The sequence below is a fragment of the Anopheles cruzii genome, chromosome 3 (assembly GCF_943734635.1).
Source record: "Anopheles cruzii chromosome 3, idAnoCruzAS_RS32_06, whole genome shotgun sequence".
Taxonomy (NCBI): domain Eukaryota; kingdom Metazoa; phylum Arthropoda; class Insecta; order Diptera; family Culicidae; genus Anopheles; species Anopheles cruzii.
Genome location: NC_069145.1, coordinates 55,363,574 through 55,379,573, shown reverse-complemented (window position 1 = coordinate 55,379,573; position 16,000 = coordinate 55,363,574). Strand labels below are relative to the sequence as shown.

The 16,000-nt window shown below is 46.6% G+C and overlaps 1 protein-coding gene across 1 annotated transcript; it reads right to left on the bottom strand.

Annotated features, from left to right (window-relative positions):
* Nucleotides 1-12,413: 12,413 nt before the first annotated feature.
* Nucleotides 12,414-15,853, bottom strand: LOC128272767 (serine-rich adhesin for platelets). The gene is made up of 4 exons (XM_053010638.1): nt 15,510-15,853; nt 15,054-15,443; nt 14,797-14,991; nt 12,414-14,571 (listed from the first exon to the last, which is right to left on the bottom strand). Exons 1-4 carry the CDS (start codon nt 15,734-15,736, stop codon nt 13,494-13,496), a joined length of 1,890 nt encoding a protein of 629 aa, XP_052866598.1. The 5' UTR covers nt 15,737-15,853; the 3' UTR covers nt 12,414-13,493.
* Between the last annotated feature and the right edge of the window lie 147 nt (nt 15,854-16,000).

Genomic DNA, 16,000 nt, shown 5'->3' with positions numbered 1-16,000 from the left:
CACGAAACCCAACAATCAAAGTTGGTCAATGTTACTTTCATTGGTCATTAGTCTTAAGTGATCGATCAAAGCAGCCTCATGGCGGTCAGACACTATTTACGTTATGTTTTGCATTACGTATTTCAAATGATGCAAAAGCCGACTCTTGGCCGAAATGTTGTTGTCCATCGTAAAGTTATGCTGCGAAAAGCTAAAAACAGAAATAGAATTGTGGCATGTTCATGACCGTCATGCTTCTTAAATGCTGGCCTCAGTTGAACTCGGGACTTTAGTTTAATAGTCAGTGATTGACCAACTTCCCTCAGGTGGCTCACTCCTATGGAAGACAGAACAGAAGGTAAATGCTTGTCGCTGAACGAATTTCCTTGCCCCAAATGTCGATATCGAAGGACAATATCTCAACATAAGACTGCTCACTAATCTTGCTTCGGGTAAACAAAATCGGAACATCAAACCTTCTTTCGATGTCCTTTTCCTTTTTCCTTCCTGGGTCTCACTTAGCATATGTCATTGCTGCTCTTCTACTGCTACAATACCTCTTTTACTGACAACCGTGCCATCACATTCATTTCGTTTGCATCGTTTGCGAATTATGTAAAAACAAATCATAAAGAGCATCCAGGAAAGCAGACATCCATTAAAAGTCCTACTCCCTTCCGGTTCGCCACCGATCTGTTGATATCACGCAAATAGTACATCAGCACATTCTTGGAACAATCCCGCGTTCTGCTGTGCCAGAAATTTGCTTCACTGTTTGTCATTTCGTTCGTTTCTTTCCACTAAATTAACTCAAGACATAGACTCCGCTTCGTTCGATGCCTCCGTTTGATGTTAGAAACGGAGACTGGCTCTCGTCCTTAACATCCCACGTGTCGCTCGTCCCGGCTGGCAAAGTGCGTTAGCCGTAAACTCTTTTCTTTGTGACCTAATGTTTCCAGGCCCGGGTCGTCCTTCCATTAAGAAAGCAACAAGAACTGTGTATGCACACACACACGTTCCCAAGGTGGGTTCCGTTTCGGCAGAGTCATGCTGATTTAAGCAGTATTCGCCCCAGCTTCAGCCGCTAGATTGAGTTATTTTTCCTCGCGACACGAACCGCCATCATGAAGACTCATCAGCAACAGTATCATCATGTTTGTCTTTTTCGGAAAGGATGCCGAGGGGACTCATGCATGCATGCTTCGAGTCCCATCAAGAGTCGCTATCCGGCCAACAACGGCTTAATGGCAGATTGATTTTGACTACGAACGTCAAACTTCCGACAAGGATCCGGCCCGGCGTAGAATTTTCGCAAAAGAAAAGCGGCAAAACTCTACCCCAGCAGCGAGAGGTACAATTTGTAGCGATGAAGAACCAGTTTGTTGGTTTGAAGGTGAAATGACGTCATTTTGTGCTGGTGCTGGAACACACTCATGGCGACGCCACAGAACCAAATGGAGCACTTTCATATTGGTTAAGGGTGTGTGTTGGTGTGTGTGTGTGCGTGGATGTGTTATGGGAGGTTTCTTCGTGCACGAGAGTTAGTTCCTGTACCCACTTGAAACTCAATCAAAGCGTGAAGTTTCTGAAGTGAAATCATGCTACTGACGACGACGACGACGACGACGACGACGACGAGGCCACCGGCGTCTGCGGAACCGAGATCCTTATCCAAGACTTTAGCCTTATCGCTCGTTTAACTTTCTTCCCAATCAAACGCACATAAACCCACACCTCGCTCTGCCGCTACCGCGTCTGGCAATTGTGTGTCTTGAGAAAATTCGTTCACACTCACGAACCTCAGCCGTGGCTTGGCTTGGCTTGGGTGTGTTGTGGTCGATGGCAGTTATGATAAACTCATGCTTCGTCCTTCGGCCGTCTATTGCCCTCATCTCATCGCAGTCGGGTTCGGCCCTGATCGATTCCAACGTTCGAAGGACACACGATGGAAGAAAGCGTCGAGCCAGAAGCATCCCAACAATATCAGACTCGGTGCTGAAGGTGATTGCAAATTTTGTTAAACTTCAATCAACCGCCGGTTCCCGCGAAAACCTTCTCGCTCTTCTCGAAAGCCACCTGGGGAACCATCTCACCGGTGTATATGTTACCGGTTCAATGGCTTTATCGGATGAAATTATCCAACAGCTGGAGCCTTCGTTCTAGGCTACGCGTTTTGGCACAAGTTTCGACGTAATGAAGTAAAATTTGTTCCCCGAATCGAAAATGACAGACGATCGGGTCTTGAAAGAAAGTTCTTCCCTCAACGCTCGGCCGTTGCAACGGGAGCACATAAAAGCTCGGAAGCAGCAAAAAAAGAATGAAAGAAAACAATTTTCTTAAGAATTGTTTCGAAGCTTGTGTACGTGACTTTGATGTAACTTTGCTAGAAAATCGGTCGAAATCGCCTTGACTAAGATAGGTAAACCATAGCTAAAACTCGATAAAATACAAAACGGTGTTGAATAAATGAACGAGTAAATTATCTCCGAAACTCGTGGTAAAGTGAAATTTCTGAAGAGTTAAGCTATCTGAAGTCTGAAGTGCATTGCAATAAGCTTCATTAGCTATCTGATGAATTTTAATTTTTTCAACTGTATTTTTATCATGTTCGTTTCATTCAATGTCGATCTCTAATTGAATAGTGGCCAAACTAAGAGGTGACCCTACACTCCGACAGATATTTAGCGCATAAACACGGCATCAAATTAATTTATCAATTTCCATGTTTACCACTTAAACGCTGAGTTTTTGGTTTGTTGCGTCTCTTTGCGCGATTCTCCCACCTCCGTTTGCCCACCATCGGCCGACAAACTATTAGTGGCCAACATCCGCTGGTTCGAGCGACGAGCACGGGAACAGTTGTGTCTGAATTATTGATTTCGTAAACACGGCAAACTAGGGACCGGTCAAGGGAATGTCCGACATCCGCCACTGCGAGACCGCCAGAGTTGCATAATTTAAATTAGCGAAAACATCACGACAGCCTCCAAAATAGTTGCCGCCCGCCGTAGCACCGGAGGGTCCTTAGTGCCTCTCCCGCGGTTCGCAATCCGAATCCTTTCGTAGTGCAATGCGGGTCCACACAGTGTACGAGAGGTCGAAGATAACCGTCGAAGGTCCGTCGAAATTTGCATAGAACCAATCAAGCAGCGAAACACCGAGCTGCACCTTACCGGTGGAACCGCCCCGGAACGGGAAATGTAGTTCTACGAAGAACGGGCTTCAACAGTCCTCCATGTCGTCTAAACGGTAAACACCGAGCACATCGGGAGGACTAACATTTTAAGAACGCCTTCTGCTGCTGTCCGACACGCCTTGCCTGAAAGGTATTTTCACTTTTTCCGCGGACAAACGGAGGTGTAGCACCGGAGGTTCTGTCTACCGATCCGCGTGTTGGTTTTCCTGGATTCAGGAAAGATGGAGAGTAACCCACGGACAAGGGAAGGAAAAGGAATCAACATACCAACCGAAGCCCGTTTGGCGAGCTTCGAACTTCGCCCGAAGGCAACTGGAAACTAAATATTCTTTCAACGGAACAAAATTGTTTGTTTAATTAAATTTTTGTGCTCAAGAGTAACATGGCGGCAGCCGGTGCTGTCCCGCCACGGCCATCTGCAACAGTTTAATCTTGATGGTGCATGTCAAAATCCCCGCTTCCTGTAGCGCAACTTCTCTCTGTGCCCTCGTTCCGCTGGCCCACGAGCTCTGAGGGAGGCCTCATTTTAAAATTTTATGGTCAATGAATTCGGAATCAACTGTTTAAGAGTGAGCTTTTCTTGAACAGATAACACCGTCTCCTGCTACACCGCCAAAGCCGGTACTCGTAACGGGCTCGTTAGCCAAGGGCATTACAAGCCTTCCAAGCATAAAACACTCATTTTTAACACTGCAGTATACTATGCCAGCCTGATAAAACAAGCCTTTCGACAAAGTTAAACGATCGGTCCAATTACTATCCTCTAGGGACTGGAGGCCTGTGGCGGAAGCCAACATCATCCTCCCATCATCATGACCATCAAAGACACTGTGCTGGCTTTTTGTTCCTTCAGCTCCAGCTAATTGGTGGCTGGCATTCGATGCCCTGTTATGTAGCCATAAAAGAGTTTGCTTCCTAGCCCGGACTTGAGCTATTTTGCAACAAAGAATAAAATATTTATAAAACGTAGCTGATTGAATGAAATTTTGTAAATTTGTCTACTTTGAACATTAGGGCGTTGAAGCCACTAGCGCTGTGCGCCATTTAAAGTAAGCCGTCATTAAAGCTTCCTTTAAAACCACACATAATGGTTTTCAATTAATTGCACTGTTTACTTCCTCCAAGTGTTACTGTTAGACCACGCAAACTTAAAACTAAAGTATTGGCAAAATTTAAAGTTTAACTACCGCCGAGTCAGTTTCTCTAACTTCATGTTTTGGTACTGCTTCGAATCATGAAAAAAATTGTTCTTTATGAACAATTTTTCTGAGTTTATCTGGCATATGTTCTTCAAATATTTCAAATATTCTCCGTTCGTCGTTTCACATATCGTATCATGAAAGCTCGTTATCAAGCCAATACTTGACTCGCAAGACTCGAACTCATAGAATAGAATTCAGATCTATCTTTCGATTTAATGGTACGTTTCAGCATCTTTTTGAACACTTTATACGTATCATGACGCATCAACGCATTCACCATTACCCGACAAATTTTGGAGTAACATTGACTCGTTGCTGAGTTGAAAGTTACATCCCAAACGACAACGTGTCGCTTGCAAAAACGTGGACACCCTTTGTCCGAATGACGTTCAATAAAAACCAAACCATTCCTTCAACAGTCTACATCCCGAGGAAATACGGTTCGTTCATCGATCCTTCTGCAGCATCATGGAGCGTGCTGCACCAAATCGTTTCCTCTCGCAGCAGCTGTCGCCGGATATCTAATGCCCCAGGGGACAGCACAATTGGGGCAAAACTGGTCATCCGGTGCTGCAGCTACTGTCGGCCGCTTTTGAATAAAGATCGGCCCCAACGTATACGATACGAGCAGTTACTTTGGGGAAATTCATTGTCAGGCACATTTTTGGCACATCGTAAGCTTCCGTGTGGCATTTTCTGTTCTGTTGTGGCAAAAGCAAAGACATTAGACACACTGGTCCGGTCTTCTCATCCCTGGTCCCTAGTGTGATAGTCTGAACCTGGGATCCTGGTGTGATAGCTTGAGCCCAGAAAGCTAGACCTTCTGGTCAATCCGGGTTGATTGCTGACATTCCCGCGTTTCGTAAAGCTAACCAACCTTTCCAGTGACTCCGGTACGATCCTAAAGTGTAGAAGCAAAGGGAACGATGTGGAACATACCAAAAAGATGGGCTTTAATTACAACACGATGCTTCCATGTCCATCCCTGCTGCTGCTGCCAAGCATGCATGTGTCTGTGGGAAACCCATCCCGAGAATCCAGAGATTTTCTTCTGTGTGCAATTTTGGTGCCGTACCGAGCCGTTCGCAGCACAGCAGTTTATTTGCTTTGCACCGAAAGCCAAATTACACATAGATCACCATTCCGCCTCAGTCAGGTTTTGCCCATCAATCTCCGTCACGTTCGGGCGATCCGCGCTATCCCAGCATTATTACAGCCAGCCAACCAAATGTGACATTTGGACGACCTAACCACTGCAGATGAGCAGATGTAGCCGGGAAAGCCCCGAGAAGACTGAACACCGTACAAAATTAACGAAAAACGGTTGCTTCCCAGCCAAGATGAGACATGATTTTTGGCCCCTTTGGTAACACAGGTCTGGAGGAAAAAGGAAATTGCGGTCGGTAACAAAAGCAGAAATGCTTGAAGCAATACTTGCATTCCAGATGCGTTCAGCATTAGCGTAGCGTAATGGAACGAATTGTACAACAAACTAAACCAACAAACTTTAAAAAAAACTAATTAAAAGACACGCAAACAATAACTACATACACAAAAATACTCTTTTTTACGTTTAAAGTTTAACAAAGGAAAGATAAAAACAAAAATTGAATGAGGCAACAATGAGGTATTCAAGTTAAGAAGATAATGAAACCTTAAAACGTTATGTTACGTTCTTTAGTTCTCAACAAGCAAGGCAGAGACAGCGAGTACTGCAGCTGAATGTTTTCAGTTGATAAATTACGCACCGATGTCATCGTTTAAGAGCCTTATTTTTCACAAGCCAAGCATAAAAGTAGATGTACTGTGAAATTCAAATATGATCGAGTGCGACGTATTAGTTGAAATGTTCCCTGTGTTCCCTGTGCACGGTACGCAACTTTTCCGACTCCATTGCCGATGCAGAGCAATCGGATCTAATTCAGTTCAAAAGTATCCTCAGGGCGTACGGCGAAACGAAAAGTGATCCGAACAAAAGTTATCACGCCGATAGCCCCGGGTTTGACCGATCGCAGTGCACAAACCAAGATAACCTTATTTGTAACTTTGGAGTGCCTAGAAAGTTGTTGTTTCACCCGAGTCAGCGGTTCGAAACGATGCGAGAGCATTCCAAGAGTTCCATTACGTAAATTGGAGGCTCCCAAAGTGTTATCTAGCAGAGATGTGTTTCTTCCGAAATTGTCATTACGTGCCGGGCGAAGGAAAGAAACTTGAACGCAGACCCACAGTGTTCAATACCCGACCACGGTCCAAGAGTGGGCTTAGTGGCGCACGCCGTAACATCCGTCTACATCGTCCTCGGCCTACGGCGGGATGCAAACATGCATCCTAAGGCATTGCCTCATCTTTATGCGAACGATACTACGGCAGGCCGGTTGTTGGTTGGTCCTGAACAAATTTATTAAATGCAACATTCTGTCGCAAGTCTTGCGTGTCGCACCATGCGCCGTAATCATCATGACCAATGTTGTACAGCAGGTACACGTACACGTACAGTCTGTACCGCAGCACACATACACCCATCGAATTCCGAAGCATCCTGAAGTGCCAAACAATCGATCCACTCCCGGGACGGAACCCAACGGAGTGTAACACACCTCGAGGTGTCTGTCTCATCTGCCTCGCTGTGGTGGTTGCTTTCACAATGCGCACCGATGAAGCGGAAGTCGTGCCCAGGGGGCTCCAGGGAAGTTGTAGTACAGTCACCACCAAGAACTGGGACGAGGGACGGAAACTTGGACCAGCAAACAAGGCTGACGAACAACAATTTCCAGGCATACCTTCGATGCGTACCAACTACTCGATGCAGAGCGGTCCCAAGCGAGATTAATTACTCTCGTCCGACCAGCGACCCTACAGATGACACCTAGTTGTGCACCGGGAAACCGAAGAACTTGCAATTGAGCGCAAGACAGCACGCAACATACACAAAATCCAGTGCAAAAGGTACCGCCGTAGGTACCGCTGCCATAGTGCTATAGATTAATTCATGATAATTATTTTGGCGTTCAATATTTATCTATGCGGCCAAACGGATGCACTGCGGCCAGTGCACTCTGCCGACCGACACAGGTGCAACCTTGTGCCTCTGCTCTACGGAACGCAGTGCCCTGGTTCCGGTGTGTTTCCTTCCTTGTTCATTATTTTTTCACTGTTCACTCACTCAATTGGCCTTCAATTTTGCTCGTAATCACTGTGCTTGGACCGGGAATTGCCTTTCTTTAGGTGCACCAACCCGAGACCCAATGTCTTCATCTTCGCATGGCACAACTTTCTCCGTAGTTCGATGCCAGCCCGGCTAAGTACCGTTCATCGTCACTGAAAATGCGCTTCTTCCAGCGGCAGAATGCGACACGGCTCGTGTGTTGTCAACCGGAGCCACATAATCTCATCGGAGGACGCCACGCCACACACGGTCGTCTCTATTGCGACAAATGGGCTGCGCTGCTTACGTACGTGTGCAGTCTTGTCCCTTCACCGGTCTCCGGCCGGATCCGACCAGGGTGTTTTGGCCGACCTCAAAAAAGGACAACATTCTGCATGCACAAGAGCACCATTGCACCATCAGAGTTCACCGAGACGGGACGGGACGGGGAGAGGAAAAGTTTGAGTATGGTCGACGTCGCAGTGGCCGGCCAGACGCAAGGGCCGGTCCTCTCGTTGGCCAATGTTCGAGAATCAGTTCGAATGAAACAGGACGCTGACGACAACAGCAAATGGCAGAGACTTGGACCAATAAATGGTAGCAATAATGAATCAAGGTCTGTGTTCGTTACATGAATCGTCGCCAAGGATTGCATGAGTTCGTACGGGACACTATTATTAGTCGAAGCTCAGTAGAAACTGGAGTGTCCTACATCCTACCGAATTAAGCCTGTTCCTTATCGACAAACTATTAATCGAAACTAAAATCGATTCAATTGTTTCATACAAACTTTATTCCGGTTTCAAAAGTTTTTATAACTGTAGTCTCGTCAATTAATGGACCGTTGCAATGTAAATTTAAGTTTCATAGTAGTTTATTCTATTCACTGTCATGTTTGGGTTGAAATGTAATTGAGGCAAATAAAGTAGTAACACTAATTTCATAGCTTTCGAATCAATTGGCTCCCTTTGCCAAAACTGGGCAAAGCACTTTATGAAAGCATCGCCAATACTCAATGATACTTCAAATTTCATCAATGTTATGTCACAGAGCAAAACCCCTTAGGAACCGAGTTGCGGAACTGATTGGCAATTGATTGCGTCCATTAATTTAGAAACCATTTCACTGTTTCCATTTCTACTTCGGACGGAACTGATAAGATGTATTTCTTCGCAATGATTTCTCGTGCCATTCCCAATGCAAGACCATCTCTTTTCCTTGCGTGTAAAAAACGGAAGATTAACGTGAAAGAAGAAAACCAACTATTATCGAAAAAACGCAAAAAGTGGGAAATGCGAGAAAGCGTGAAAAATGAGAAATGAAAGTTGACACCGAAGAATCGGTGGTCTCCGGTGGCCGGAAGTTGTACCCCCGGATGGGGAATTCAATTACGGCACTGCTCGCTGGCCGATTTTGCATTTCCGTTCCGTTGCGGAAACGCGCTCGCAATAATGAACTTTCGAATTCATTGCACTCTGCCGCCCGGCCCAGCATTGGCACCCCGGCAGCTTTACACCAACTCAATCAAAGTGAAATTATTGGTTCCGTTTGGGTCACTAATGCCACTGAGAGCACTTCCCGCCCTTCCGGAGGGCAGCTTCCGGCAGGCATTCCGGAGAACGTGATCGTAAGAAAGTTGGCTCCATAAAACCGATTCTACTCGTGATCAGAACAGCGAAGGAAAATTTGTTGGAAAGAGAACGCGGAAACCTTCACCGGAAGCGGCTGGAAGAGAGTGTGATAATAAATTAATTCAAACCTCGGCCGGCTGCCACCGTCAGCGATGCCGGAATGTCCTTTCCCAACATTTGACATCTCGTCTGTTTCTTTTCCCCGCGTTTCGCTCGAGCATTCCTGTCGTCACTCGATAAAGAAAGCTTCCCAGAGGACACTTGACAGTGTTTGGGATGTGGAATTATGGATAGTTCTGGGCTAGGACTTTCGAGAAAGTCACAAAAACTTTAGTCTAATTTTGCTTCACTTAATCCTGATGGTTGCCAGGTTTTTTTCTTCAAAAGACAAGCCGGTAAAAAGAAACTATTCTAGAACAGATGTCAAAGAACGCAGAACGAACACGAAACTTCTTGCCCACATGGTGTCAGCACCAGGCACGAAGCGCAAACTTTCACGAGCGCGAACATAAACAGCTGGCTAGATGGCGCATAAAACATAAAAGCACCGCTATCCCCGGATGACAGGAGTTGGGATCCAGAAACAATGCATACATTTAACAACTGACTGCCGTAAAACTGGCATCTAAAGGGTTGTCTGTGTGAATCGTGCCCAAGAATGCCGCGTTTTTTAAGTGAAGCGAAACTTTGTCTTCTTAACTGACGAACGCAACGTACTACTACTGATCACACTTCGGGTCCAGGAATGGCAGAGAGTGATGTACTTCCGGCGTTGGTTTTGCGTCATCGTAACTAGCGTCCGGAGAGATCGAAGAGAAAGCTATCGAAATCCATCGCCAGAGGGTTACGGAGCGAGAAAATAAATTGAATTTTTACTACACCACGAAGAAGGTGAAGGATAAAAAACGTTTGCACTCCGGGATGGCTGAAACACGGTCATGCCGGTGGTGGTCGTGACTGTAAAAGAAGCAGCTACCCCAACCAGGAAGTAATCTGGCGTGTCCGGAAAAGCGCGAATAGCACACTGACTCCAGAGCAAACACGTTGATCGAGATAAGGGTTGGTGCCCATCTAAATCAAGCTGAACTACCAGTTCCCGCGTAAAATAACGGAGAATCTGTAAAACATGATTGTTGGAAAGTCAATAAGTGTGGTTATTCCGTCGTTCCATCGTTCGATACAAAATGGGGCAAATTAAAATTAAAAGCAACCTAAAGAACCGAAACGGCGAGACAACGAGTTGTGCCTGATGGAAAGACGAACATTGGGAGCGAAATGTCCTTCTCCAAATCTCAGCCGTTCGCGTGGTAGATGTAGTAAAACAAAATAACTAAACGCAAAACCATTCCAGGAAGCTTGTATCGAACAGCGTACCAAGCATAAAACCCGAAAAACTAAACCTTTTCCCCATAACCTTAGTAAGCCAGTATTTTCCATAGCCCCTAAGTAAGCTAAGACAGAATATACCTCAACAAGTGCGCGGTATTCTCAGCAACCATGCATTTATTTCAAAAAGTTTAAGCTACGGGTAAATTGTGGAAAACAACAAGGAGCAATTTCTTTTACGAAAATGAGAATAATTTGAAAACAGTTAGTTTCAAATATTTTCGAAATAACATATTTTCATTATTATTACACAAATATTTTCCAATACACCGGAAACTAACGGTCAACTCGAATAACATCGCAATATGCATGAATATGTTAAAAGTTCTTCCGCAAACGAGAATAACTTCGGAATAGTTATTGTGAGTTAAATGCTGTCACGTATTCACCTTTTACAAAATCCTGTTTTCAACATTCATGTTCTGAGTTGCTCAGTTCCAAGTTCAATATTCCTAAACATGGTGGTAAATGTAAGCAACAAACGTCTTATTCATATCTCTTTGATGGAATCTCATGTGCTTTCCTTTGTTCTTTTCATGTTCTTTTGTATTATATGAATTTCGGCATTTTAACGAAAAACCTATGAATCAATTCATATTTTCTTCTAACGATTCGGAGCCATTTGGAGCATTCCGTTGTTCCAATATAAAACGAACAAATAACTTTTAATGCTACCGGTATCACATATTTCAACAACGGATGACACTCGCACCCGGTGCTGGAATAAACCGTTTCAAACATGCACCAGAAATCCCTCAATTCTGCACCGAACGCGAATGTACGAATCCGTGGACCTACGCTGTTTAGCACCGCGAAGAGACACCGCAAGACTAAAGGCATTTGTTTTCATTAATAAATAATTCACCAATTCGGCACCAGTGACAGAAATCGAAATAATTCCCAACCGTCCCAACAGGGAACAGAGCGAACAACAAAGAACAGGGAGCGTAAACATACTCGAAACCGGTCGCAATAATAATCGCGGCTAGGACCGGAATCGCGAAGCTCGTCCATTTATCATGCGTACCGTCGATTAATTCCTCCCACATTCCCACACCGCCCTTAATTTCGTGCATCGCATCGCAGGGTGGCCAACCTTTTATGGCTTTTAAAACCGGTGGTCAGGGGGAGCGTCAGTGAGAACGGATGAATACCTTCACACCTTCACCGATTGTGTGTGGGGGTACGGAAGCAATACCCCGTGTAGGAGGCCAAAATTTGCAACCTCTCGACGTCCTGGCCTAGTTTCACGGTTGGCGATACGCGAAGCGGTTGCATTGATGGCAGTGCCGGATAATGATTGCAAGAGGCAAATTTATCGCACGAATGATAAATACGATTTACGGCACAGGATGTGACAGGGCCGTGAGAATATAAATTGCACCGAACAACACACCGTGGCACCGGGAAGAAGGAAGTGCGAAGTGCTGATAGAACAATCGAAGCCGTCATTATTCAGCAAGCGGCAGCATCGTGCGCGTTACGGCCAATAGATGTTCGATTGAATTTAATAGAAATCAATTCCCGACCAATCATTATGCGTGTACCATAAGGAACGCCAGTCATGAGTGTGCATAATTGTTTCAATTAATCGTTGCCAAAGTCAGCGCGATGGGCAACGTTCGTCCCCTCCCCTATAAGCGCTACTACTTGCCCGTGCTTGCAGCTGGAAAGGACAAAAAACAAATAAGTGGATAAAAAGAATTTTCATTCCGTAAGATTACTGAATTTATTCGTGATTTATGAATTATGAAGAGTTACTAATTATTGATTGAATTCGGGTACCATTTCTCTTCTCACAATTTTACCGGCTTCTCTAATATCGCTAATATCAGCCATGGAAATGCAGGATAACTACTGCTAATTCAGAGGGAGGCGCGAAAGAAGAAAAGCCACAGTATCGGAACGGTCCCCCCAATATTAGATTGGCTTCTTCGGTCCTATTAAATCTTAAACCGACGCTCGATACTCGCTTCAGTTGAGTGTGTTTGCGAGAATAAACAAAAACAGTAATTAGCAACATGCAAGTTGATTGTAACACATGCACAGGAACGATTATCTCACCGTACCGGAAAAGGATATGTTTTACTTCACTTCAAATACTTACACCATTGCCTTCGATAGCATTACACTTTGCTACGGGCATTAACGCTTGCTATTGGAAAATTATCGTTAATTCCAGTCTAGACTTTGACTTTCTTCTGTTCACGTCGGCCCGTGGCCCTGCGATAGCCTATGCTCTACACGGCCAAACGAATCAGACCGAATCAGCAAACAGTGCACTGGGACCGTACCCCAACACGCCTGCTACAATCAGTTCGCTATGGGTGTTCACAAACGAAAATTTGAATCATGAATGCGCTCACATTCTGACCCACGTACACTTCTCAAACAGTTTTAACTTGAAGCATTCCTTATACTAAATCACTTAAAGACAAACATTCGTTAACGTCCTCTGCGTGGCGAACTATGAAAAACGAAAAGTTTAAACAAAACTCATTCTTCTACACCTAACACAGCAAGTTTGGGAATATCGGCTGTCGATAAAGGGGAAACAAAATTATTTGCAGACCAAAAAAATCAAGACCGACAGGTACGTCCTCGTCCCGTCGCACTACCTCTCTCTTCCAACTAGAACATTGATAAAGATGACTATCGCAATAAAGAACATTCACGACATTCAGTCCCATAAATGGCCTTTTACTTTAGCTCCTAAGCGTACTACGTAAACTTAAACCCTACGATGCTGCCACTCGACGAGGCTGATTGGCGAGATGACGCCACCGCCGCCCTTTTTTCTTCTCCCCCGCAGACCTCCCGAGAAATAATCCCATTATTGTCCACGCTACCCCGCTGTGCTCGGTGTCACCCACCGGTGTGTCCTATGCTCCTGCACGAGAACGTCGGGTCGGGTAGCCATTCTTAGCTGCTTTGGTTGTTGGCTTGTCTGCGCTTCACGATTCGGCAATCTCCGTCAGACTGCCCATCCGCGGGAACGAGGACAACTGCGGACAGATTGTAGCCACCGCCGAGGTGGCAGCAGCCGCTGCAATGGAGGAACTTTCCGAAACGCAACTACTGCTGCTGCTGCTGCTGTTGCTGCTGCTGCTACTATCGATAGCTGCGCCCGTGCCAGTTGCGTTGCTGACAGAACTGCCGTCAGCAATAATACGACCGACGCGGCTTAGGCTACTGTTGGCACTGTAGTTGCTGCTGTCGTTTATCCCGCAGCCCCCTTGACTACTGGCGATGCTGTTGATGCTACTGTTGCTGCTGTTGCTGTTGCAGCTTCCCAGAGTTCCCGCTTCCTGATCGAGGGCAGTCTTAAGTAGCTGCTCGCGAAGCTCACGCCCGTTACCAACGACGGCCGACAGGGCCCGTCGGTTGCCTTCTCCCCTGTTCGACACCGTCAAACACATAGCAGCGGCCAATTCCGATCCATCTACCGATTCCTTCAACTTAGTCTCTCCGTCCACCTTCTTTCCCTGTTCTGTGGGCACCTTAGCTGCCAGCGCTTCCCCTATGTCCGAGTGGCTGACTTCCATCATAGTATCGCGACACTCGCTGCTGCTACTGCTGCTGCTACTGCTTACTCCACAATCCATCATCAATGTGGCCGCATTTGGAGGACCCGTTTGCTCGGATGACACCGACGAAGACGATGGCAAATCCACATTCGAGCACATGATCGGAACCCCCATACCCGCTGGATTGATGCCTGTCGGTGTGGTGCATTGGCTGCTGCTGCTACTTCCGCCACTACTACCACCGACCCCAAAATGCATAGCTGGCCCGGATGGGATGCCGAACGGTAGCGCCAGACAGGGCGTTGCTCCCGGCCCTGGTACTCCGGACAGTTTGGAAAGGAAAAACTTTGGTGTTACACGGCCACTGGAGGTCGAGACTAAGGGAAATGTGCCGCTCGGGTGTGCAATGACATTGTTGCTCCCATTCTCGAATGACGTCGTCGACGAGTCGGGACTCGGACAAATCGGAGAGGGAGAGGGCGTTTGGCAAACTGGAGAAGATCCACTAAAAGCGAGAAAGTAAAATGTTTCGCTATTTAAGTACAGCAAAATCCATTGCGTTGCAAGTGGCTACTCTACAAACGTGCTATCAGCCCGGTGGGTAACGCCCCTGCTTGTACCATTTCTGATAACACGCCCGTACGTACGTCACGGCACGGTCACGATTTGTTAGAAAGCAAATGGAAGTTTCGAGCAAAACAAAAAGCAATGGGAAAAACGAACGACTTACCGTTCTGAGGTGAATATTTTCTTCGGTGGAGGCGAATAGCAGTTGCCGTAATGATCCTCCTGGTCGTTGATCTTTCGCTTCACTGTCGAAAGCGGACTGGGACGCAGTGGACACGGTGACATGGATCGGCGTGTGACAAATTTTCGAGTTGGTGACGGCGAAGTGGTTGGATACTGGAGCGTGATGCCACCACGGCTAAAATGGAACCAAATGGCAAGTTAGAACGGTACAGGCGCCACGCCGTGTACGCCGCTTACCTGGTGGGCGAAGGACTAGAGCAGCAGGTAGACCCCAGTGTAGGCAACGCGACGTGCAATGGGTTCTGTAATTCTTCGGTCATCTTGACCGACGAACCGGTTGCTGTAAATGACCAGTTTTCCGCCACCAGCGTCAGATCCTCGTAGCTCTGGGACATCTGCATCGCCGAGTGGACTTCCCTCTCATGGTTCACCTCACGGCTATTGCTCACGTCGGCGCACTCTTCCTGCCGAAGTTGCGATATCCGGGGGGTGAGCCTTCGGCCAGACGTACCGCTGCGCCCGGGGCTCGCACTGCCATTCGAAATGACCGCCAGGGGGTTAAAGCTGGCGGAAAAACGGCGGACACGCGGCGTAAAGATGTTAGAAAATGACGTCGGAAGTGATTCTCTACGGACAAAGGACAATTCCTGCTTAGAGAACAGATTCCTGATCAAACCGTTGGTGGCAGCTTACCTGGAACCGGTTTGCGGTGACACTTGGTAGGTAATGGCCGCATTCAGCATACCCACGGCGTGTGTTTCCGTCGCTCCCGATGCCTGATGATGCTGCAGGCTGCTCGCTGCCGGCTGCGATTGGCCTTCTTCCATCGGTTGCACCCCCACGGTGGACGTTGCAAGAAGATTGTTTATTTGCGGTGCACTGGAGCAACGTTTGAGCGCATTCGGCGAGTCGACATCCATTTTACAACCATACGCGCTTCAACTTCCTGTCGCTGCCACTTCCGCTCTTGACGGCCCAAAACAGTTCTAGCTTTCGGACCGCTTAAGTGCGTATAAGTTTTTAATGTTCCTATCCGCTACCCCGATTCAATTACTGTGCACCATCTAGCGATGGCCGAAGACGCACTGCATAAAACGTAATCCACACGCGGCCCAGAGCACTGCTTCGGTCAAAGAACAGTTTAGCAAAACATACTACCATATCAGGGCAAGTGCCTCACATCG

What these genes read in the sequence shown, in the direction of transcription:
- LOC128272767 (XM_053010638.1), bottom strand. Translation starts at nt 15,736, where the DNA reads ATGGATGTCGACTCGCCGAATGCGCTCAAACGTTGCTCCAGTGCACCG. An exon ending in TCACCGCAAACCGGTTCCAG is followed by an intron (nt 15,444 to 15,509) that starts GTAAGCTGCCAC and finishes CTTTGTCCGTAG; the next exon opens with AGAATCACTTCCGACGTCAT. An exon ending in AAAATATTCACCTCAGAACG is followed by an intron (nt 14,572 to 14,796) that starts GTAAGTCGTTCG and finishes TCTCGCTTTTAG; the next exon opens with TGGATCTTCTCCAGTTTGCC.